At 55.8% G+C, this 24,800-nt stretch overlaps 1 protein-coding gene across 10 annotated transcripts in view; it reads left to right on the top strand.

Annotated features, from left to right (window-relative positions):
• The first annotated feature begins 1,151 nt into the window (after window positions 1-1,151).
• MAPT (microtubule associated protein tau) overlaps window positions 1,152-24,800 on the top strand; it is a 41,156-nt gene continuing 17,507 nt past the window's right edge. For all 10 annotated transcript variants that reach the window (XR_014319053.1, XM_082779071.1, XM_082779070.1 and 7 more), the window contains exons 1-5: window positions 1,152-1,209; window positions 17,576-17,664; window positions 19,023-19,109; window positions 20,350-20,436; window positions 22,011-22,076. Coding sequence is in view for 9 of the 10 variants with exons in the window: in XM_082779071.1 (XP_082635197.1) it covers window positions 17,592-17,664; window positions 19,023-19,109; window positions 20,350-20,436; window positions 22,011-22,076 (313 nt within the window). In the remaining variant the exon portion in view is untranslated. The remainder of the gene's footprint in view (window positions 1,210-17,575; window positions 17,665-19,022; window positions 19,110-20,349; window positions 20,437-22,010; window positions 22,077-24,800) is intronic.

Genomic DNA, 24,800 nt, shown 5'->3' with positions numbered 1-24,800 from the left:
AATCTGAGCTTGTCTGCCAGAAGATCCCTCCTGCAGTTTTTCTGCTAAATCCAATTAGCAGGGACAGAAGCCCGGTGGGGCAGCAGCTCTTTGCAGTGCTCTCTGCTGCTGGCACGAGGCACCCGAGCACCGCGCTGTGCTCCCAGGTGATGCGGGCAGGTGGAAGGGCTGAGGCTGGTGCCTTCAGCCTCCAATTTCCTTCAGTCCTTCCGATTTCCAGGGCTTAAGGCAAGGCTTTCTGGGATGAGGAGGGAGCCCGGTGCTCCTGCGCTGTCACTTGGTCACTTGTCACCTCCTTCCTGTGGGTGTCAGCTGCCCCAGATCCTCACGGGTCCCCTCCAATGCGGGATATTCTGATTTTTATGATCCCTCCAAGCACGCTGACACCCACCGGGTGTGCGTGTCCCTACAGCCCGAGGTGTGCAGATAACTCGGTGGGGCTGCCAGCCTTGGGAGGGGGGAGGCTGCTTTTCCTTTCCTTAGCTTAAAACTTAAATTTGGGTGAAATTAAACATTGGTGGCTGCCTGCAGGTGAGGGGATGGTGAGGGTGGCAGCCAGGCTGGAGGAGCCTTCAGCCCCTGGACAGCCCCATGTGCTCTTCCTTCCCAAAGCGTGCTTAGTGACATACTGTTTAACCACCACCCAGCTGGGACAAATAAATTTATTTTTAACCGTCCTGAACCAGCAGGGATGCAGCTCCCCCTGAAAGCCCCAAGGGAAGCAGATCTGCGCTCGTTCCCTTCAGAGAAGCCTCCTCAGAGGTTAAAAAAAAAAAAAAAAAAAGAAAGAAAAGAAAAGAGGCGGGAGGGCGGGACGGGGCCGAGCACAAAATGGCGGCCGCGGGGGGGGGAGGAGGAGGGCGGGCAGCGCGCGAGCGCTCCCTGCTGGGCGGGGCCCCGCAGACAAAAGCCCCCTCCCCAGCACCGCGCATGCGCACCCGCGGGGAGAGGAGGGGAGGGGGGGAGCGCAGGGAAGGGAGGGGGGGAGAGGCGAGCAGCGCGGCGCATGCGCACTCCCCTCCCTTGCTGCCCCCCCCCCTCAGGGCGGCTCGGCGAAGGTTCCGGAGCTCGCGCGCGCCCCCCCCCCCCCTCCCGACCCGCCCCCCCCCCCCCCTCCGCGCGCCGCCGCCGCCGCCCCCCCCCCGCCCCCCCCCCCCGCCGCTGTCGCTTCCTCAGCGCGGCTCCGGTGCGGACACCCGGCGGCGGCAGGTAGGGGGGCACCCGGGGGGGGGGTTATTTTTGGGGGTGGGGGCACCCCTAAACCCACCGATACGGCTTGGGGGGGGGGCTCCGTAACCCCCCCCTTCCCGGTCTGCCAAAAAAAAGCGTGAAAAGGGCGGAAAAAGGGAAAAATAAAATAAAAGAAGCAGCGGGGAGATGGGGGGGGGGGGCACTGAGGTGCCGGTTTGTGCCCCCCCCACCCCCCTTCGTGGTGGTGCCGGTTGAAGGTTTTGGGTGCCCCCCCCCCAAAAAAAAAAAGGGGTGGATTTTTATTTATTTATTTATTATTATTTATTTATTTATTTATTTATTGGCCGTTTTGGCAGGTTTTTGCCCCAATTTCCTGCGGCAGGTGGGGCCCCGGGGTGGGGGGGGGGCTGCGGCAAGGAGGGGTGGGCTGCGCCTCCCAGCCCCGCTGCCATCTTCTGCAGCCTGGGCGTGGGGGGGGGGGGTCGGGAAAAATGGGGGGGAATCGGTTAAAATGGGCGAAATGATACAAATCCAGCCGTTTTGGAGGAGGGGGGGGGGACACGCAGGGAGCTGTCCACGCCCAGCCCTAAAATTTAGGGGGGATCCGGGGGGGGTGTGGGGTTTTTTTGGGGGGAGGGGGGGGTTGAGGTGCTTTGTTGGGATTTGGGGTGAAATTTGGGGAGGGGGGGACAAAAAGGGGGGGGGCAGCCCCGAAAGCTGTCGGGTTTTGGGGTGCTGGGGCCAGCCCGGGGGGGCTGGGCTGGGGTCTCGGTGCCACCCTCCGCTCGTCCCCGTTATCCCCCCTCCTCCCCTCGCTGTGCCCCCAAATCCCGTTATCCCGTCCCAAAATCCCCTTATCTCACCCCAAAAGGGGGGCAGCGCGCACCCCCCACGCCCCGTGCTTCTCCGCCGCCTTTTTCTTTGTGTTTTTTTTATTTATTTTATTTTTTTTTATTCCCATCCGGGGGGAACTTCACTCCCCGTGCGGGGCGGGAGCCGATTTTTGGGGTGAGGGATGGGGATCGGCCCCACACGCGGGTTTTGGGTGGGAAAAGCGGGATTTTAGCACCTGGCCGCGCAGCCCGATGGCGCTGCCGCCGCGGTACGGGGGATTTCTCCTCCCAGCTGAGGGTCCCCGAGCCGTGCCCATGCACCCAGCGAGGGTTTCCTCGGTTTTTATCATCCCTTTCTGCCTCGTTTTAGGGTTTCCCTTCTGCAGCGCGATTTTTTTCCCCGTTTTTTCCATCAAAATCGTGCTCGGCTGGGCGTTCACGGGCCAGCAAAGCGCCGTGGTGAAACGAGAAACGACCCAACCTGTTCCTAACCTCACCCCTTTTTTTTCTTTTTTACCCTTGATACGCCAAATATTTGGGATTTTTTATTTCCGAGGGGCCGTCCCGCTCACCCGCAGCACGTGGGGGCTTTTTGGGGCGGATAACTCACCCCTGATTAAAAAAAATAGTGTTTTTTTTTTTCTTTTCTCTCGTTATTGGGTGGATCAGTGGTGTTTGGGGGATGCCCTGGGGAATGGGTTGGATTGGAGCCTTTGGGGTTTGGCGTGGGCAGGGTTTGGGGTTTGACGCCCAGGGGCTGTCCTTTGCCTCGCTGTGTGTAAAACAAGAGGATTTGGGGACAGTGGGACACGGAGCTTTCCCTTGGAGCCCCCTTTTCATGTGATTTAGGGGTTTTTAGGGTGTCGGTGTGTGTCTGCAGCCTGGTGCTGTTGTCACAGGATGGTTGGGGTCGGCCCCGGGCTAGGGCAGCTCTGTAGGATTTAACGGGGCAGCTCCTTTGGGATGCTCTGAAGCCTTCACACCCAGATCTGCTCCCCCTGAGGGCGTTTGCCCGGCCCTGCTCTGACAGCCCCCAGCTTCCAGGTGAGCCCGGGGGGGACACACGCAGGTGACGAGGGCACCGCTGGGGCCGTGACCCCACTGGGCTCTGCCTCTCGTTCCCCCCCCCCCTTATTAAAACACCTCTTGAAGTGCTTCCAGCCCCAGCCTCCAGCTTGGCCTCGCCGCCCTCTGCTGCCAGCCTCCTCCTGCCCCATCCGTCCCTTCCCACCTCGCTCAACAAACCCAGTTTGGGACAAATGAGCGCTTTTTTAACTGTCCTGAACCATCAGGGCTGCGATTTCCCCTCGTTCCCCTCCCCGAGAGCCACGGGGAAGCAAATTTGTGCTCATTTCCCCAAAAGGAGCCCGCTGAGAGGTGAGAAATGGGGGAAACGAGGTGGCACCGCCTTGTCCCTGCGGGGCTTGGTGCCCCTCACTGGGGATGCTCGATGCGCGCTGGCGAGGTGGGTGCCTCAGTCTGCTTTTGGTGCTCCTTTTCCTTAAAAAATACCTTGAATTTTGCATCATCTGAGCTTGTCCCGAGCAGAACGAGCTGCTTCTGGCAGCCCGGCTCCATGCAGCGACCCGGCGGCGCTCTGATGGATCGGTCGAGAGAGGACCGGGGCTGGCTCCCAGCCAGCTCCCAGTGTTTTCCAGTCCCCTTCCCCTGCTGGTGGTGGGGTGGGGTGGCCGGCAGGTTGGCCGCAGGTAGGTGTGGGGCTGGGATGGGGGCTGGAAGCTCGCGGTGGACCCGTGACGGACCCGTGATGCTCGTGGCTGCGTGGTCTGGGTGATGCTGAGAGCGCGTGCGGGAGCTGCTGGGGCTCGGTGCCGGCGTGGGAGGGCTGTGGCTGTCCCGCTGCCTGGGTTTGTGGCTTCCACGGCACCTTCGAGGTCTGGAGAAGCGCTGCCAGCCCTTCCTGGGAGAGCAAAGAGCGCTTCTGGCTGCACGGGAACACAGCAGGCTGAGGATCGAACCCAGGGCTGCTGGCTTGTGTCTGCCCCACAGCCGAACGCCGTGAAAAGGAGGTGATGGGAGCACTGATCCTCGAGGAGCTGAGCTCCTGCCCATCTTTGGGGCACGAGCAGCCCTCAGTCCCAAGGATTTTCCCCAGGACGTGGCAGGAATAGCAGAGGATCGTGGCCCTGTAGGTGACCTCTTCTTTTTTTTAAAGATGGGCGCAGCTCAGCCTTGAGGGACCGAGTGGATCTCAGCCTTTTCTCGTGGCAGGATGGGGCCCCTCCATCTGCGAGGTGGAGCTTTGTTTCACGCTGAAATCTGCTGCTCGTGGGCTGGGTTTTATTTTAAGTGCCTGCGGAAAGCATATGCGGTTTACCCCAGAGTCTGGAGGAGATGGATTTGCGCCTTTAGACTGGAGTGGATTTTCTCTGCAAGTCTAATGAGCCCTGGGTGCTCTCGGAGCATCAAGCCACTGATTTTTTTTCCCCTTTTCCCTTCCAAGAAGTCCGATGAGCAGAGGCAGTCATTGCTGCCTGGCTTCTGTTTCCAGTGCCTGCTCTTTAAATACCCAAGGAAAAGCAGCGCCAGGGGATACAGGGAGCTGACGGGATCGGTGCTGCAGCTGGGCTGGTGATTTCCATCCCTGCAGCCTCCCCGCTGTACCTGCCCTGACTCCTTGCAGAGCTGCTCCGTGTTGCTGCCTGCCCACCTCCGTGCTTGTCCCATCAAAAACGAGGAGCTGGGCTGCTAAAACCACTCATATTGGGGTTTTTGAATAACGTTTGGGGCTCTGAGCCCCCGCGGTGCTGAGCTGCAGGGCTCTCTGCTGCTCCTGAGCATCTCAGGGCACGGCTCCTCACCAGCTCCTGCCCGCCTGGAGGTGCCCGATGGCAGCCCCACGGGTCTCATTGCTGCGTGAAGTCGCTTTTTGCCAAAATAAATTCCTCGAGGTGTTTGTAAACTGCTCGCATCTCGGGAAACCTCTCCCGTGATCCCTGAGCAGTGCCCAGCTCAGTAACGCGCACGTTTGTGCTGGCCTGGAGCTCATTTCGCTCATTTTTGCTGTCTCGTATCGGACAGAAGCGCTTGGGATGTGCTTTTGGGGCTGAAACTGTGCAAGGACACATCTGGCCAGCTGGGCACCTCCTCGGCTGAGGAGTTAAGAGGAGAGGCAGCACACAAAGTGCTGGGCGAGGATTTGTTTTGGTGGCTGGCTGTGGCAGCAGGGCTGAAAGGGACGGTCCCAGCGGTGCTGAGACACGAGGTGGGTGAAAGGGGGGCGAGAAGAGGGCCGAGGAGATGGAGTGAAGTGAAATAGGGACCAAGGAGCAATGAGCAGCTTCATCCTGGGTGCCCCTGCTGGCTCTGAGGTGACAAAACGGCCCCGTCCTGGTGTGTGGGGCTCGCGGGACGAGCTTGAAGAGGTCAGTTCGTAGCTTTGCAGGTTGGCAGGAGGGAATCTGGTGTAAACCAAAAATGTGACCTTTACCTGAAAGCATCCCTCACGGTGCTGCGGGCAGGGGTAAAGGAAACTCAACAGAGAGGTGTGGAAGGGGCTCGTGCTCCTCTCCCACCTCGTGCAAACCAGTGCTTTGTTACCATCCCACTGCAGATCCCACATGCAATGGGATGAGCGGCTGGCACCAAATTCCCTTTGGGGTTTGAGGGCAAGGACTGTGACGGGGCTGGGTTCGCACGGCTGCGTTGCAGAATTCCTGTCCCTGAAGGTGTAGCTTGTGGTGCTGGGGAGCCCAGGGCTGGGAGGTGCTCCCGGGGCAGAATTTGGTGGTTTCAGCCTGGAATTCAGGGGCAGGCTTTACCCCAAGCGGGCTCTGCCCTCTGAAGTCCCCTCTTTTAGTGTGGTTTCACCACTGCCTCGTTGCTGCTCTTTTGGGAATGGACGTCTCCAAACGGGACAGAAACCCCCGTGCTCTCCCGTGCCTTCTGCTGGGCAGGCAGAAGCAGCGGGCGATGCTGGGGAGCGCAGATGGGAGCACACAAAGCTCCCAGGAGCAGAACCCAGCACATGGGGGCGTTGAGGGTGGATGGGGACAGCGCTGGGGTGTTGGACCTGTCCCGTGCCAACGGCCCTGCGAGGAGGAGGCGTACGGGGATGGCAGCGGCGGTCGGGACATCAAAACGGGGTCACCGGGAGCTGGGGCAGGAACCAGCAGGAACCAGCCCTCCTCCCATCACAAATCTCACCCGGCAGACCCAGACCCGGGCTCTGCAGCGCTCGGGGAGCCTCTGGTGCTCGGGCAGGAGCTGTGGGGCTGCAAGCGCCCCGTGCCCGGCTCCCTGCAGGGTGCTGACGCGCTGGGCTGGGCTCCCAGCGCCGGCTGGTGCCGGAATCTCAGCTGCAGCAGCGCTGCTGGCAGCGCGTCCTCCTCCTGCGGGTGGTTTCGGGAGCCTGCTTTGGGTGTGTTTTTGCCTTTTCCCTGCTTTAGTGGCAGCTGAATTGCCGTGCCTCTTGCCTGGAGGAACCTGGGGGTAGAGGGGAAGAGAGTTAGGAACGCTGGTTGATGTGAAAGCGCTTCTTAAAGCCTCATCTCCCCGATATGTCGGTGCTTTTATGGTGCCTAATAATAGGGCTCATTGTCACGGCTGTCTGAGGTCCCTGCGCAGCTCCGAAGCCGGTTTCCTTAGTGACTCTGCTCAGGCACTCCTCTGACGGAGGGGCTGCTCGCTCCCCGGGCTTGTTTGCTCTTCCAGCACCCCGGAGCCTCGCGGTGCTTGCTTCGAGCCCTGAAATGGCAGAATCCAATCCTCTGTGCCCCGACCATCTCCCCTCGCTGGTGCTCGTTGCCAAATTTCTGGCGAGATGCAGCCAGCGGGAGCGAGCTGGGCGTGCCAGGCGATGCCGAGGAGCGATCAGCGAGCATCAGAAGGGTTTGGGGACCCAGCAAGGGCCACCAGGCACTGCAGGCGGGCACCATGCAGAGGGGGAACACCACGGACCCTCACCTCGTGTGCGCACAGGTTTGGTTTTGCTGCAGCTCAAGCCAGCCGTGGGAGCAAACCCAGCATCGTCCGCCGCAGCCAAGTGCTCCCTGCCTCCCCCGGGGGGCTCCGGGTGTGCCCAGAGCCTCCTGCAGCACCCGGTCTCTGCTCCGTGCCGCGATATTTTTATAGAAGCACGACTGCAGCACCCGCACCCTGCTCCTTCCTGCCTTTGTATTAGCGATCCGGGGAGCCGTGACCTTAGGGAGCGTGAATGGATCCTCGTAACCCGAGACCAGCAGCAATATTATTTTAGGCAAGAGGTGAGGCTCCCGAGCAGGCTGTCCTGTCGTGCGTGTCAGACGTGTGACAGCAGAGCTGCATTTAGATGAAGGGGGACGAAGCCCCTGAGGACGCTGACTGCACCTCGCTGATTTTTACCCAACGTGCTGGCGAGGACAGAGCCCAAATCCTAGACGTTAAAGGTGGACAGCTCCAACTGCTCGTCCCCTGGGCCTCTAGGTGACTGCCACGGGATGAAACGCACACGGCTGCTGGTTTTTGAACCTCTCATCCCGCAGCCTTTGGGTTGGGAAGGGGAATAACGGGGCTACCGCTCGGGCTGCGTTTAGGGCCTGGATTTATGGCACTATCACCGTTGGTGCTGCCCACACCTGCTGCTGTTGTAAATGTGTTCATCGGCTCAACGAAGCTAGAATCGAGGTGAGATGAGATGGGTACCTGGTTATTGTCCCAAGTGGCCCTCGTGGGGTGAAGATGAGCTGGAGGGAGACTCCTGAGCACTCGATTTTTACGTGCTGTTGTTCGTCCTTCCACACTTAAAGATCCTCGTCTGCTCTGTGCCTCAGCACGGTTCCAGCTGAGCTCCCTCAGTACAAAAAATCAAGGCACAACTCTCCGCCTCTTGGTGTAGAGGATTTAGGGGAGCAATTTGTTTCTGCTGCTCTGCACCAACGTGACAGCGGCGACACAAGCACGGGGAAGCGCTGGATGAAGATCCTATTGCATCTTTGGGCTTGGAAGAAGAAAGACTGAAGCACGCTCACTTTGGACTTCAACTGAAACGTTTCCTGGTAGGGGAGAGCAAAATGATGCAGAAAAATCGGGCAGAAGCTAAAATCTTCCTCTGGATGCCCTGCGATTGCTGATGTGAGAGTCCCGAAGAGCTGAGAGCTCTGCCGTGCTCCTTTCTTCTAGGGTGAGGCAGCAGCGTGTAAGAGAGCTGACTTCCTTTCCCCTGTATTTATAGGATCGGCCACAATAAGGCGTCCCGCTGCCTTCCAGTGCTGCCAGTCCCCTGAGGGGTGCTGGAGCTGGTCGCTGCGGGGCCGCAGGGTGTTTGGTGCCCGGTTTGGGTATCAGGAGGCTCACGGTGACGTCCTGGTGAGATGAGCACCGGTGCTGCTCTGTCACAGGACCGCGTGGGCCACAGCAGAGGAAAGGGGGGATTTTTCAGGCCAGCTGTGCCCTGGGCCGTGGCGGCAGCTGGAGCAGATGGTGCTGTTGTCATCGTTTTCCTTTCTAGCTATGTGCTGAAACAGCTCAACATAACAGAAAGGCCAGCCCGAGGAGATAGCCTGAATGTTTTCCTTGCCCTGAAAAAATCTCCCACACCTTTGTGGTGTCCCCAGCACCTTCCTGGCTCCTTCCCATCCCTGCTGGCTGGGATCACGTGTTTGTAGGCTAGGGCTGTGGCCTGGAGCATCTTTGATATTCAGTGTCCTCGTTCCTGAGCTGAACGTTCGCCGAACTTCTGCCCAGGCTGTGCTGTCGGGGCTCAGCAAGTGTCGGCGCCGCGAAATCAAAGCGGGAGGAGCGGCTGAGATCAAAGCGAGCGAGCAGCACGCACACCTTGAGTCTCGACAGCATCTTTCCCAAAATCTGCAGCTCAGGGTGTGGCTGGATGGTGAGATCCCTGCTTCCCCCTCCGCAGCTGCAAACCTAGGGCGAGGAGATGACAGAATCACACAGATGGCGGTGCTCAGTGCCACGCACGAATCCTTGTGCAGGGCGTGCACGTGTGATGGTGGCCAAGATGGAAGGTGACAGCACCTACCCACATCTCCAAACCCATTTACAGGTGCAAACGAGGGTTTCTGCTCATTAAATTGCAGTCTGGCTGCATGCTGATCCCCTCGGCATGGAGCGAGGCCGGGGAAGGGGCTGGTGCTCAGCCTGCTCGGTGCTCGCCCTGAGGCTGCTCCAGCACTGCAGGATGTGGCCCTGCCTGGCTCCGAGCACCGCAGCAAAGGCAGGATTCCTGCTGCAGCAAAGAAAGAAGAGACTGCTGGGGCTGGCAGGGAGGTGGCCGGGTGCTGCAGGGAGAGCCCTGCCTGCTCTCCTCGCTGGGGGCTCGGCACGTTTTTGCAGCTAAATGCAGAACATTTGGAGCATTTGACACGAACGCTCCGGTGCCCCCACTCTGTGCCCTGTGCGGGTGACCCCCGCCTGGTGCTTGCTCCCGCGTTCCCCCCGGGCTGCAGACATTTCTCCAGCCGGTGGCTCTGGCGCTGCAAATGGATGCTGCTGTACGTGTGCTGCTACAAAAAGCCTGTGGAGAGACCGAATTAGCAGGAGCTGTGGCTCTCAGACCGGCAGTCGGCTCTGCTGGGTCCTACGGCACGCGGCTGCGCTGCCGAGCGGTTGTAAAATGGAGACGGTGCTCGGGAGCCTGCACGAAGGTGAAGAGCGGAGCTGCTGTCACAGAGCTGCTTTCACGGAGCTGCTGCTGGTGGCCAGAAGCACCCCGAGCACCCCGACCTGGTGCTGTGCAGCGCCGTGCACCTCCCCGAGCACCCAGCTCCGCGCAACCCCGCTGGCTCAGCACCAGCCTCGGGTTTGAGCCCTCGGTCCGCCAGCCTTTCCCAGCCCTGGGACGTGTCCCGGTACTGGTGGAGCGTGAAATCGGTCCTGTCACTTTGTTCCTGACCTCATATTAAGGAAGAAAGTGGTGATAACCACGAGGAACCTCTGGCCATGCCACCGGTCCTGTTCATGGTGGATTGCAAGCGTCCCCGAGCAGATGAGCCCCGCCGGGCTCGTTTTGCCACCGACGGCTGTGAGGAAGGGATCTCCCTGGGCTGCCATCGCAGGAGCAGCCTTTATAATTGTTCCACGGGAGCGACAGAGAAGAGGGCGGCAGCTGCTGGGCAGTGGGATGATGTCTGCTTTCCTTCCTTGTCCTCGGGAAAGCCATTTCTTCCTCCCCACGGTGCAACCTGCAGCCAGGAGACAGGAGGCTCGGTGGGGCAGGTCCTAATTCATAAACACTCCAGCAGCATTTTGGGGGCACTTTGGCACTGCCACCTTTTTTTGTTGGTTAACACCGACTGGTGCTGGCCTGTGAGCCTGCAGCAGCAGGGATGCTCTGATTTCCAGCCGGTCGGGCTGAGCCCGGGATGGGAAGAGTCAAAGGGAATTAGCTGGTAAATAAGATCTTCTGCCTTCCCTTTGATCCGCTCTACGCGTTCAAACTGCTTAAAGGCTTCCTAAGGAAGCAGGATTTTGGGGGAGGAAGAACTGAGCTACCCACGGCCCATCTCATGGCTCTGAAACGCAAAATACTCCAGCAGGGGGCTGGGGCGAAATCCGAAGGCGGCCTCGTAAATCCCTGCAAAGAGGCTTCCCCTCCTCCTATCCTCCCGGAGCCTGCTGAACAGCAAGGGCAGGCTCCAAAACTCCTCTGGCTTCTCTTTCCCTGCCGTGTAAGCCCCTCTGATCGGAGCCCTAATCTAGCTCAAGCCAGCGGGCTCGGAGGCAGCCCGAGCTTCGCATCACAGTGCGGAATGAGAGGGGGGATCCGGGGCACTGACGCCCTTCAACCACCCCCTGTGTGGGCGTGCAGGGCTCGAGGGGGGCTGCACGAGGCTGCTTTTGGCTGTATCAAGTGAGGCAGGAGGAGAAGAGAAAAAGAAAGGTGGGAAGGGGTGGTGGCAGCCCGACACGGAGGTGTGCGGCTCCGGGTGAGGCGAAAGGTGGGTCCTGACGTCCTGGGGGTGTCTGTCGGGGGGAGATCAGGGAAGGTGGCATCCCAGGGGTGTCTGCCAGGGAAATCGGGGACAAGGACATCCCGGTGGTGTCCACCAGGAGCTTCCTGATGGGATGTGGGGATGGCGCTAGGTCTGCAGCAATCTGCACCTCTGGCAGGTATGCAAGGCGCAGGGTGGGTGTTCCTGCAATGCAAAATACTCACGTGTGCTCCTCAGGCGATTCCCAGCAGGGGCTGTGTTTGTGGTGTCCTTTTTTCTGGGCAGGTAACACGTTTCCCATCTCCCAAGTCTCGCTGCTCGGGCTGGGGCTGGAGCTGGGGCCGGCTAATCTGCTCTCCTGATTGCCACCCTGCGTGGAGCCAGCTGCCAAAGCGAGCCTAAGCTGATTCGGGATGGCAAATGGTGTTAGTGTCATTCTCAGAAACGCCGAGGAACTGGCCAGCACGAGTGGCCCTTGGCTTTTCTCTGGCCACCGGCGTGCCCTGGGGACCTTCGCCAGCTGCTGAGAGCTTGGTGGCCCTGGACGAGCGGTCAGATTCCTAAGGGATGGTTTCTGACGGTTCCCTGAGCTCATGTGTCTTTGAACCCAGCTTTTTTATTCCATTTTGACCCAAAGGGGTGTGCGTGAAGCTGGGATGAGGTCCTGAGCCTCAAAGCTGCTCTGCCACGAGCCCAAACCCACCTCACGACTGCATCCAGGGAAAGTGTCGAACGTCCCAGACCTCTAAGCAGACACCTACACCTACACATGGAAAAAAACATGAAAAAAAATGTAGAAAAATGCATTTCTGACACCATTTCTATTGCAGCTCCCTCCTGCTTCTCTAAGAGGCATTTTTTTTGTCTTTGAACCTGGAGGAACTTTTTGAGCCTCTTGTCAGAGAACTCAAAACTCCGTTTAATTCCTCAGCTCGCTGCGTATCAGACAAATAACGAGATCGCCGTCCGTGTTCCTTCATCTGTCGGCTTCTTGGAAAAAACAGCACTTGGAAAAGTACACAAAGGAGATGAAAAGGGAGTTGCTTATGAATTATGAAGCGCCTTTCAGGCTGGTGGTGTTTCACAGGGCCGTCACTCCGTTTTAATTGAGTAATCCAGGCGGAAGCCTGCTTTGTGAACCCCCCTGCTTGCGTTTGATCACCTTTCAGAGGTAACACTGATCAGATAGCTGATGTTTGGTGAGTTTTCATTTTTAAGCAGCACGAGTGGGCGCCGGCTGCCCTTGCAGGTAAGCCCCTGGCAGCAGGAGGGCTGCGGGGCCGCGGTTCCGTGCCCCTTTGTGACCGTGCTGGCGACGTTGGCTGGAACACACCGCGCGAACCCAGCACCACCGAAGCGCAGCTGCGTGGTCCCCGGCACCTGCTTCCCTCCCCGGGCCGCTCTCCGTGGGGTAGGTGTTCTCCAGCCCTGTTTTTCTTCGCCTCTCACGGCGAGGAAACCTTTTGCTGAGGGATTGAGGCTCGGGGCTGCCGGACCTGAGTGGGGCGTGAAGCTGCCCAGGCTTGGTCCCAGGGGAGCAGGGTGAGCGCTGCGTGTGCTGCGTGTGCTGTGTGTGCTGCGTGTGCTGTGCCATCGCTGCTGGCCCTGCAGGAATCACAGCACCAGACCCTGCAGTCTGTAGCACAGGAGGCATGGGGCAGGAGGAGGAAGGTGCTGCAGCACCAAGGAGTTTCTTACCGACACCTGGGGCTGGTTTGTGCCCCGTACACAAGGCTTTGGTGTGCTCTAATGGAGAATTTATTGCGCATTTTGGTCATTTATTGTTTTTTCTTTAGTAATCCTGGTTTGCACAGGCTGTTCTCCCCTCTTTGTGAAACAGTGCTTGCTGCTGGAGCCCTCGTGGAGGGAGGAGGTGCTGCTGCGCTGCCTGGCCCCGTTCTCACGCGTGCGGGTGGTGCTGGGGAGGTGCCAGGAGCCCAGCACTGGGCTCCGCTCAGGCAGTGCCACCCCGGCTCTGGTTGAGCTCCCCACGGCTCAGACCACACCAAACCATTTTCCTGACACCTCTAGGAAATACACTTTGGACCAGGCGATGGGAGAGGAGCGCTGCTTTAATTTCTGAATCACATCAGGGTGCAGGACGATGCCAGGGCTGTGGCTCTGGCACCCCAGCTCCTGAGCACTGCATCCTGCAGAGGAATTGAGGTCGGGCTGGTGCCGAAAGCTCGGTGCAAACCGCACAGACGGCGGTACGGGAGCTGCCACGCCGAGCAGAGACCCCACAGCCAGGTCTGTGCAGCCTCCTGGGGGAGTGCTGATGGCGCTTTCAGCATCCTTGCCAAATCCCACAAGGAAAACCATTTTTTTTCCTGTTTTCAATGCCTTCTGGACCTTGAGCTGACTCTGACAGCTCTCACGTCCTGACCCCAACCCCAGTGATGTCGGTGGCTGTTAAAGCTCTGCCTCGCTTCGCTCCAGACTTCTCCTGGTCCTGCAGGCTTTGGGCTCTTTTGGGCTGGAAACTGCTTTTTTAGCCACGTCCACTTAGGCTTTTAGCCCCTACCATTTTGCACAAGAGTCCCGCAGGGACCACCCTGGGCCTGAGCCACACAACGCCACCATTTAAACCCAGCAGGGGCTGCTCCTGGTTTCGGCAGCTCTGGGCTTAGCCCCCAGCCTCCCGAACCTCCTCCCAACCCAGCTGGGAGCCCAGCACCACTGCTCCGTCCTCCAAACCACCTCCAGGGCCGCGCGCCGTCATACAACACCAATTGCTCCTCCTGCACTGGTGCAAACGGCAAAAAACAGCCAAACCTGAAAAATTGGATTTAGGACGAGGGACCTGACCAGTTTGCACCAGCAGAGGTGCTGGTGGGAGAGCTGGCACTGCCAGAAAGTGGCCGCTTTCTCCTGCCCTGGCCCCGCGGTGCCTCCTCGCGTGCCTTGCTGCACAGCTGGGAAGGGCCCCAAAATAAAGGCGCCTCCTCCCTCACAAGGCGGGCTGCGGGTTTGAAAAATGCGAGGTTTGGAGGAGCTGTTCGTAACGGGGCGGGCTGTAGGGTTGCAGATAGTGGTCCTGAGAACGACAATGGTTCTGCTGGAAACGGATAAGGTGCTCAGGGGGGCTTGTGCCTTATCTGCCAAGCAGAAGGTGCTGCCAAAGTTTATCTCCGGGCAGCTCTCGTTGGTGTAATTATACATTACCAAGCCACTGCTTCAAGGTGGGGCTGTTATTACAGGCGTTTTGGAGCGTTTCTCCCCTTATGTTTTTCCCTGAGAGGGATTTCCCCGTCCCCCACTGGAGAAACAGATCGTCATTACAGGCGTTGTCCAGAACTCGAAGCAGCTCCTCACATGTGCGATTCCCAGACCCTCTTTCTTCAAAAAGAAAAACCTGAATCCAAAACAGGCACTTTCTCAGGGCTTCAATTCCATTTATTACTCAAGAACCCGAAGCCAAGCCGAGCTGTTCCCCTGGAATAAGAGGGGCTTTGCAGGCAGGACAGATCCGTCCCCACCCCATGTGCATCACCAGCGCGGTCCCGAGCTTGCTGTGTCCAACGGGTGAGAAAAAAAGGAGAGAGAATGCAGCTGAGCATCCATCGGAGAGGCATGAAGTGTCTTTATGAGGCCGTTCCTGCTGAATATGGCTGTATGATTTTTCCGTGGCCTGCGTGTTTCGAATTCAGCTGGGAGAGCTTTGCAGCATAGAGATAATGGTGCTGCTGGCTCCTTCCTGCTCACCCACCGGCTCGCTCTGCGTGCCCGCCCTTATTTATTTACTTCTCTGTTCCCGGTGAAATTCCATCAGCCTTGCTGTGATGGGTTTCAATCTCAGCCTCGGAGGGCGAGCTGCAGGAAACGCGTCCGGGGCGGTGCAGGAGGCATCTGGTGAGCGGGCATTTCTCCTGCTAAAAGCATGATGCCACGGGAGCCTTGTGGGAGCTGGGTCCTTGTCTGTGCCCCTTGGCTCGTGCTGGTTTGAGGAGCTCCTCGTCTCCTCCTCTGCCCACGGGAGGATGACCTGCTTCGTGTGGGAGACGCTTCTGCTCCGCGCAGCAAACTGTGCCCCCATGCTGGCCAAATAAATGAGCATCCAGGGCTTCTCCTCAGCTGCAGCCAGGTTTCTCGGGCTCTCAGGGTATCGTTGAGTGATTTTTTGATGCATCTTTGTGGCTGCTGGTGGTGCCTTTTTCCTTGTAGCCGAGCAGGCAGCTCTTCCTTTCATCTCTGCAAAATTAATGGCTGTATCCTCCCGGGCACATCTCCGCTCCTTTAGCTCCGGCTGAATCGTGCTGTATGCACGGAGCTCAGGGGGAACAGAGCCTGCCTCTGCCTGGCCGTGAGCATTGCAGCGTTAAAGCCCTTTCTGCAGTGCTCAGAGAGACGGCGAAACCAGCAGCTTCTCTAAAAAACACCCAGCCCTTTCCTGGCGCTGAAAACCCCCAGCACAGCAGGTCAGCGGCACATCCACCGGCCTCTGCTGAATCATCGCTCGCTGCTGTCGTGCCAGGCTTGCACAGATGCTCGATGCTGTGCTCGGGGGAAAAGCAGGACGGCTTTGGCTGAGGCGGGAGCCGTGCACAGCACCAGCAGATGAGCCTCCGGCGCGGTGCGCGAGCTCAGTGGCTGTCGAGCCAGGAGTCCTCTCTGGATGGTGTCCCAGGAAATTCTTGTCCGGAGGCAAGAAAGCACGAAACGTGTCTTTCTGGGGAGACTGGGAGAGAGGCTAAGTGCTCCTCTCCAAAAATCAGGTGGGAGGAAAGAGAGAAGGAGGCAGGAGGAGGAAGCCTCAGTGAAATCCAGCAGTGTGTTTGTGGGCGGTTCGCCTTGGGGTCAGCAGTTTGGAAGCAGAGCTGTTAGTACCTGCAGGGGTTTAGTGAGCTGAGCTGGGCTGGGCTGGGGGGGGCCACCAGTAGGGAGTGGGACAGGGACCCTCTTATGTCCTCTGTATGCTAGGTTAACAACATATTTTTGTATTTCAGTGCTAACTAGACCTGTAAATAGGATCAAGTCCCAGCCAAACGGGACCAGGATAGCATCAATGCGATCCTTTGAGCCCTGGGAGGAGGGCGGCCATATGCCCAAATAATTAGGGACGTTCATTTGTGATGGGCAGCCCCCCAAATTTTGGCAAACGATGGATACTTTATTCCTTCCCATTTTATACCTCCATTTTTGTGAACCATTTTCTTTCAGGGCAAGTTCTCGAACTTCCTCGGTACAGCTAGGTCGGGTGGCTTTATAGCTGTCAAAGGCAGAAATTCAGTTGCATAGTCATCTTCCCAAGGCTTAAAAAAAACGGGGTAAGATCTGGTTACTGGCATTTGAGCTTCCCTCTTGCTTAGTTCCATATATCCAGAGAATTTATTGCCAGCAAACAAACCCACGTGAGCTTGCTTCCTTGCTGCTGGTAACCGGAGCCCCGCTGCTGGATCCATGCGCTCCTGGCGGTCATGGCAAACTCGCCATTTCCCTTAATAGCTGGTTATTAATCACTGCCCCTGGCTGTAATTATATCAGCTATTAGGAAGTCAGCTAAACCCACTGTCTGTCCAGCTAGCACGGAGGATAAGGAGAAACACGGTCCATGCTTTGCAGGCGCGGATGTTTGTTGGCGGCTTCGTTTCCTTGAGCAGCTCAATGCTCGCTGGAAAAAATAACTGAATTTTAGCATTTTTCTGCGTCAAGACCCAGTGCTGGTCCCGCTCAGGCCCTGTGGGAGGTGATCCTGGCTTTGATTTCTTTGTGGGGCATGTGGCTCGGCTGGGAATTTCGGATTCGCCCTCTGAAGCCAACCCACAGGAACGTGAGGGTTTGGAATGGTGTTGAGCGGCAAGCGGGATGAAATAAAGACGTTCTTGTTGCTTTGTGCTTCCCTGGCACCTTCTGCACCGTTTCCCAGCAGGCTGAACATGAGGTTTGTCGGCTCTGCATAGTTTTTCAGTCCTTCTCCCCTTTGGAAATCCCAACCACAGCCCTGCTGAGGGATGTCGGCATTTCAGGCATCCCTGCCCTGCTGCCAGCCAAGGCTCCAGTGGCAGAGCAGAGGCTGAGCAGTGCCCAGGATTACCAGGATGGGTGTTTTGCTCTGGAAATCCTAAACACCTGGGTCGTTTTGGTGTTGCAACTGGGCAGAATTCACCCATACCCTTATGCAGAGGGATGCATCAACCAGCACATGCTGGTGCTTGTGCAGGAATCATTAGACCTTCCCTCTGTGCGCAAAGAAAATCCATTCCTTTACATGTCTTTTATGAAAAATGGGTGCTCTGTTGGCTCGTTTCTGTAGATACATTTTCAGCACCTTAGTGCTCCCTTTCCACTGCCCTCCACTCAGCGACTGCGGATAAAATCTGCTCCTGGTAGACTTGGAGGCGCCTGCATTGGATGCTCCGGGGAATATTGCAGCACAGGTGTGAAACCCAATAGGCAGCGTGTATCTTGAGCCCTGACCTTCCCCAAGCACAGCGATGGGGTTTCAGGGCTCATCAGAACAGGGAACAAAGCAGACACCTCGCGGTGTCTGAAGAGATGGCTGGAAGTTGGTCGATTGCTTGCAGGTGGGTATTTAGTGCTCCTGAGTTTGGCTGGTGAACCAAAATCGCTGCGTGGAGCAGGAGGAGGGAATGCACCAGGTGAGGGTGTGCGGTGCCAGCATTTTCCTGATGCATGATGATTTTTTGTCCTCTTCCCCAGGTAACTGTGCTGAGAGATGGCGGAGCAGCGTCAGGACGTCACCACGATGGAGGATCACGCAGCTGGCCAGGAGAAGCACATCCCCTCAGGTGAGCACCTCCAGGAGGAGGTGGTGTAAAGGACCTGCCCTGGCCACTGCTGGGAGAAGAAAGAGCTAAAACCGGGGAGAGCAGGGCCAGCAAGGGGGTCTTGGGGATGGCCAGGAGGAGACCTTGAAGGTTGCCGTGCACCAGCGGGCTGCAGCCAGGGGACATGGGTGGCCCACAAGGTGCTCCGGTGTTCACGGCTGTAGGAAAACGCTGCTGTTTGATATCATTGCCCAGCAGGAGCAGAAATCCCTCTGGTGTCTAGCCTGGGGTGATCTTAGTGCTGCAGCTTGGCACGTGTTTCTGTGTTCACTCCTCAGTTTGCTATCGAAGTAGAGCACTGCTTTTATTTTGAGACACGGCTCAAGGCTGCTGCTTGCTGCCTGCTTTTCTCACCTGCACAGGGAGAGGGGAGGACTGAGCAGAGAGCTCTGCTAGCAGGAGCCACGCAAGGGTCTTTTGTCCCACATTTCAGACCTGCATTTCTCGAGAAGCCTTTCCTTTCTCATTCCACCATGCTCCACAGTTGAGCTTGGAAGCCCACACAACACCAGCAGACGTGGGACTCACTCCTGGCTATGCTCCATGTAAACATCATCTTGGTTTTCTTTTCTTGAGGTGCTTTGGCCACAGCCTACACCAGATAAGTGGGTTTGTCTCTCTCTTCTGAAGAGAATCCATAGCATCCATTCCTCATGGGTTGTATAACACATTTCAGTCAGAGCTTCTCGCAGCTTGTAGTCCCATCTTTGCACATCACAGCTTCCCAGGGATTTCACTTACATTAGTTTGAATCTTCTTTTCCAAGCCATTTTCTCCAGTGCTCATGATATTATTTTATTTGCCCAGACTCCTTGCAAAGAGGAGATTTGTGCTTCTTGCCCTGCTCTTCCAAAAGATGACTTTTGCAACCAAGCCTTCACATTGTACGTTACGTGCTGCACCGAGCCCTTTACAGAGACTTGCTGGTTTGCAGTGACGAGAATTAACACATCGTGGAAATGTTCGGGAGCCTGCTCTGGGAGGGAAGCTAACGGCTCTAGGGATGGCAGAGAGGACAACAACCCCTCAAATATTGCACATCTTTTCTGCTTATGTTGCTGAGATCTCTTTTCCTGCTTGTGCCATGCTTTCTAGCTCTCTGGTTCACTGGGTTTTTCTTTTGCTGGTGGGCTCCTGCTTGTTCTTTTTGGCGATGGCACCGGTGCTTTTGGTTGGCATTTTCACGCTTTGCTTGCTCACTGAGGTATTTTACACTCTCCAATTCCTTGCTGCTGTGGATCTGGGCTGGTAGAGGTTCGTAACACGTAGGCCGTGACTCGTAGCCAAGGACTTGTTCTAAGCATTTGAATGTTTTCCAGGCTATCCCCTTCAGATACCAGTCGATGATGGATCGGATGAGCCTGTTTCTGAAACATCTGACGCTAAGAGCACCCCAACTACGGAAGGTGGGAGCTCTTTGACTTACTGCTTTGAAACCATGATGGATGGGGTCGTGGTAAACCTTGCCAAAAAACTCACTGTGCCTTGTTCTGCTGGGGTTTCTTAGCAGGAGTATTCGTGCTCTTGGACAAGTGCTCTTCACGAGTCTCATCACAAGTGAGGTTTGCCACTGCAGAACGAGATAATTCATTTAAAGGTGGACACTGGGTTGGAAAGCCTACGGCTGAGAGTGTGAAATGTTGCTCGTAGTTGAGCGAGTTGCTTGTGGGTTGTTTCCTGAAGGCTTTTTACGTGGTGACCACAGGATCCCATCAGCTCAGCACAGCCAGGAGCAATCCCACATTGCTCCCAGGGGCAGAGGTGTGCACATGGTGCACCACCAAGATACTCACAGCACTCTCAGAGCTAGCTGTGCCTCACAGCTCTTTTTTTGATCCGTCTGTATTTATGTGTTCATCAGTACGGCATCATTCGTGCTGAATGATGAGATGGACAGAGTCTATACACGGAACAAAACCTTGTGCTGGTGTAAAGGTCCTATGGGTAGGACTCAGTGCCACTGAATGCCACGTTGTGGAAGAAATCTCATTTGGAAGTAGTCTAGGGACTTGTTCACTGTTTTAATTAACTGCACTTTTTGTGTTCCTTTAGCCAGGAAGAGGCAGAATCTGAGGCAGAATCCTGGGTGTCTGCCTCTTGGATAGATAAAGGCATTATCTGCACAAATTATCAAAAAGAAAGACGTGCAGAGATGCTGACTAGTCCCAGCTCTGGCTTGTTAAAGGTGTGGGCTGGCAGTGAGCTGTAGCACAGCTCTGTTCTGTGCGTGTGGCTCAGGAAATCAGGACATAAAAGAAGGGATGTTGAACCTCTTTCCAGTCGGATGAGGGCTGTCAGGACGAGCAGATTGCCCTCTGGCAGGGCACAGATAGTTCAGGAAGGGATCGAAGGGAGCTGCAGGCCCAGTGGCTGGCCTCAGCTCTGTATTTTCAGACAGAGTTTATGGCAAAGCCTCCAGCTGCCTTAGGAGATGCAGACGTGTGGTTTGTGTGGCAGAGGGGACAGCTCGTGGTGTCCCCGAGGGACTGGCTTTGCTGTGTCGTGCTCGGCTGTCTCCACCCACAAGGCCTGGCTCGAGGGAGGGAGCCGGGTGCTTTTCTGAGCAAAACCATCTCCAGAAACGTCCCTGCCTCCCCCCAGGGCCTTGCCGCTCACCGGCTATGTGAAAGCTGCGTTGTTTTTCAGATGCCACAGCACCTTTAGTGGAGGAAGGAGACCAAGAGGATCAGGGTGGTGTCGAACAGCACGGAGAGATCCCAGAAGGAACCACAGGTGAGGGAGACCAAGGCACAGCTTCATCTCTTGATGCAGACAGGGCAGAGAGCTGCACTGGTTGGTGCTTCAAAACGACCAAACCTTTCGCAGGCTTGCTTTGCTCCTGACGCTTCCTTCTTCCTTCTCCATGGCCTGCAGAAATCCTTCCTAGCTTACAGCTTCCTTCTTGCCTTCCCCAGCCTGGGGGAAACTCGCGGCTTTTCCTTCTCTCTTTCTCAGCTCCTCATCTGGCAATCTTTCTAAATCTTTCTATCTGGTGTCTCTTTGTGGCTTCGCCTCCCATCTCCAGGCTAAGCGCGGTCCCTTCCCAAGCCATCTGTGACCTGCAGATCCCGGTCATCCCTGCCCCTCTGCCGGTGGCCACCGGGCCTTGCTGCTCGTCTCGTGGCCCCCTGCCTCGGCCCAGCTCCTGCGGCTCTCTCGGGAGTGGTGGCTGGAAACCAGGCTGCTGCGGCGTGTTTTAGGGATAACGCAGAGGAAGGGAAGGGGCTAATTCAGCCCGAATGCTCTGTGGGGACTCCCTGCACCCGGGCCTGGTTTGGCAAGGAGCAATGGGGGTCTCTCAGAGGAAAAACTGTGTATATTGGGGTCTCAGAGGTAGAGCTGTGTGTACAGCCCAGCAGGACCCCATGAGAGGACCAGGCCTGTCTGTGGAAAACGAGTGTCTGGCCCCTGTGTGGTAGCTGCTGGGTTCCCCAGGAAATTCAAGCAGGTTCTCAGAAAGGCAGTGGGTAGAAATAGGCTTCTGCCAGTGCCCAAACACCGGCACAGCCCCACAGCTCAGCCCCACAGGTGAACTGCCTGTCCTGCATCCATCCCAGGCTGCTGGAGGAGCCCTGGAAGGGGGCAGCTCGCTGGCCGGGAGGGACGTGCAGTGTCTGCACAGCACCAGGGAGCCAGGAGGAAGCAGTTTCTCCAGAACTCTTTGGGAAAAAAAGGAGGAAAATGGAGAAATTCCTAGTTTGACTCTAGAACTGTGGCGTACAAGTGTAATTGATTAGGTTGGTTTGAAGGTATTTATATAATACTTGGAAATAATTCTGGTAGAGACAAATTATCACTGCCATGAAGAAAATTATGCTTCTCTATTGTACCCATATTCCTGAAGCAGCAGATTCATACCAAACAGAGATTAGTTGGCATCAAATAGCCTGGGCAGAGTTGGTTGCAGTAAGCAAGGTGGAAGACACTGAGGAGGCAAGGCGCAGATCGGAGGCAGGCTTCATGTGAGTGCCACCGGCAGTGTAACTGCTAGGTGGGGATGAAAATCCACAGGTTTCCCTGCTCCTTTACAGCTTGTTTTCTCCACCTCTGCCTGAAGGAGCCTGTGCTAAGCTCCCACCCAGGACTTGGTGAAATGCTCCTCCAGCCTGGTACAGCACATGCTGAATAAATCTGGCTAGGTTGATCGTCGGCACGCGTCAATTCCCTTTCTGATGCTGCCCTGCTCGTAGTACAGCAGTGATGGGCAGAATCAGCAAGGAGGTAAATACATTCTCCAGACATGCTCAAACTTAATTCTTGTGGTTTTGATCGTGTTTTTTCCCCTTCTTCCTCTGACCTGGGACCAGCTGAAGAGGCGGGCGTAGGAGCCACCCCCAACCTGGAGGACCACGCTGCAGGAGACGCCGCTCAAGGTTAGTCCAGCTTCTCTTACTGGGTCCAGTTAGTGCTGCTGGTGGCTTGGGGTTTTCTTCTGCGATGAAGTTCTCCCTGTTCCTGCCGGGAGGGTCACACACGCTGGGAATGTCCCCACACAGTCATTTCAGGGAACTGCAGCTTTTCACGTACCAGCTTTGTCTCTCAGATGGCTGAAACCATCTGGTGCTTGGTTACAAAGCACCAGGTTGCAAAAGAGAGCATCCTCCAGGCTAGGAAAAGTACTGAACAGAGCCGGGATGGTGCAGGTAGCTGGGGGCACTGCTCGATACCAAGCAGGGTCAATTTGGGGCCCTGCATGTGAAAGGAGTGAATTATTTGACTCCTATCAACTTAAAAGTCGATCTCAAACCTACTCACTGATACCCTTGATGTATCATTAAGGGCATTGTTTTCTCATCCCAGCCTCCAGGAACAGAACTGACAAAGGCACGATGGGCTGTGAGCATTTCTAGAGCATTAATTGTGCATCTGCTCAGATGAGCCAAGTAATTATCCGGGGCCCTCCTGGCTATCTGGAAGCCTGCCTTGACTCTGCTCAATTCAGACTCGAGTGAAAACTTGAGGATGGGATTCTTCCAAAGCACCCAGTGCTAGCTGAATTCTGTGCCCAGTGAGGCAGACTTAGGGGTTTGAAATCCCTTTGACATAGCCAACTTGCTCACACTCATATATTATATCTCTAATTTTGTGTGCTGTTTACAAAGCCAGTTAAATCCTATTTTGTAAGGTAGTTTTGTTACACGCTACAAATTCCTCAAGCTGCTTGGTCAGTGTCTTTCCTCCATGACTGAATTAGTGCATTTACAAACATCCATCTCTTTTCAAGAAGTAGCTAGGTCTCTGCTTTCTCAGGGAATAACTGAGGTCTTTGCTTTCCACACAGCACAGTTACTCATTCTGCTTCTTGCAATTAAAATACAGCATTTGCTTACCTGTCCGGTGGGTCTCAGGTTAGCAACTCTTCTGTATTTAAAGTAGTGGCGTCGCTAAAAAAGAAATCAAGATTGTTAGCAGGAGGGGGTAAAGCTACGTCTTCTGCCTGCCCTGTTTAGTCTGGTTCTAGCTGCTGTTCATCACCAGATTTTTAATAGGACCTTTCTATATTGTCCTGGGATCTTTCAGCTGTCATATTTGGGGAGCTGTCATATATGCAGCTAGCTGGAGCTCTGATATGACCAATACAACGTTTCTAAGTTCTTATGTAAACTGTTACTTCTCTGAAAATGGACTTTTAATAATGTGCTGCTTCCTTTTAATGATGATGTGATTGTCTTTGATTCGGAGGAAAATACGATTATCGATGCATGCACACAGCCGTGGATATCTCATTACTATCTACCTTCGTTTTTTGTGTTGTGGGATTTGAAACAATGATCTCCGGAGTGAAGATGGAGCGTGTTAAAACGCCTTTGGAGTCTCAGGTGGAAAAGCATCTTCTGATTCACGGTGCCGTGAATTTTTGCCGTGCTGGTGTTCTGCCAGCTCCCGACCTGGTGCTGCACATTTTGCCACAGCTAATGAATTGCCTGTCCACATCCCCAGCAGCCCTTAATGGTCCTGTTGGCAGCAGAAATGAGCCAGGACAGTGTGCTGGCTCCTGCAGAAACACTCTTCAAACTATGTGGTTGCAAAAGGAGCTTCTTGATGCCACGTTTCAAATACTCCCTTGCCAATAGATGCCACTTTAAGGTTTCTCTTAAACCACAGTTCCGGAGGTCTTTGTGTGGTAGTCTCATTTAACCATTATGTTCTCTTAAAATGGGGAGACCATTGCTAAAAGACTGAGTCAGTCTTGACTCCTTCTTGTCCTCTTTTAATCTCTCTCACCTAACAAAGAAAGAGCTGGAATCTTGGTACTGAAGTGCTCTAATCGAGGCTCTTCAGTACTCAAAAAGACCAAAGAGAATTTGAAGGCAGACAAATTCAGAATATAAGGTGCACGTTCTTCCAGGAGCAGTTGACTCAGAGCAATTTACCTGTGCTCGGGGTGAATTCTCCATGCCTCAGTACATCTCTGCTTCAGTCGGATGAGTTCCTAGCAGAAATGCTCCAGCTCAACCAGAATATATGGCTTAATGCAGCAATTGTTGGGTGAAATTGTGAAGTTCTGTGTCATGCATGAGATCAGCGATAGAACATAATTGTCTCTTTTACTCTAAAAAAAAAAAAGATCTGTGTCTCTGTGACCTTAAGTTTTGGGTTTTAAATGTCACCATGTCTGAATGGTGGCAGCGCTGCTGGAACACTGACGAGTGGATGCGTGGTCCAAAACTGCTGTGGCTGTGTAGTTACAGCCACCTTTTACTTGCAGTCCTTTCCACTGAGGCTCTTTGCCCCACTGGCTGTCGAAATACATAGCGTAAGAGAGGGGACATTGGGGTGCTCTTTTCCAAGCTCATTAGAAATGACCTAGAGAGGAAAGCAGAGAAGGTTTGAGCTCTGGGAGGTTATAACTGGGTGCGTGATGTCTGCATGAGCATCTCCTGGAAGGGAAAAGAGGCCTCCAGGGTTTTGTAAGCCCACGAAGGAGGGGAGGGTGCCTGGCCTGATTTGTTCAGGCCCTTTGCTTGCCAGCTGGTGGTCCGATGGCGATGGTGGATGAGAAGCTGGATGTGTTCATGGCCAGCTCGCAGCACAGGTGAGGCAGTGTTGGCACACTGGGGTACGTCAGCCTCCCCTGAGACTCCAGGGAGCCTTCC

This window comes from Aythya marila, assembly GCF_965140915.1.
Source record: "Aythya marila genome assembly, chromosome: 25".
Taxonomy (NCBI): domain Eukaryota; kingdom Metazoa; phylum Chordata; class Aves; order Anseriformes; family Anatidae; genus Aythya; species Aythya marila.
The sequence above is the reverse complement of the archived record's forward strand: the minus strand, read 5'-3'. Positions and strand labels throughout refer to the sequence as shown.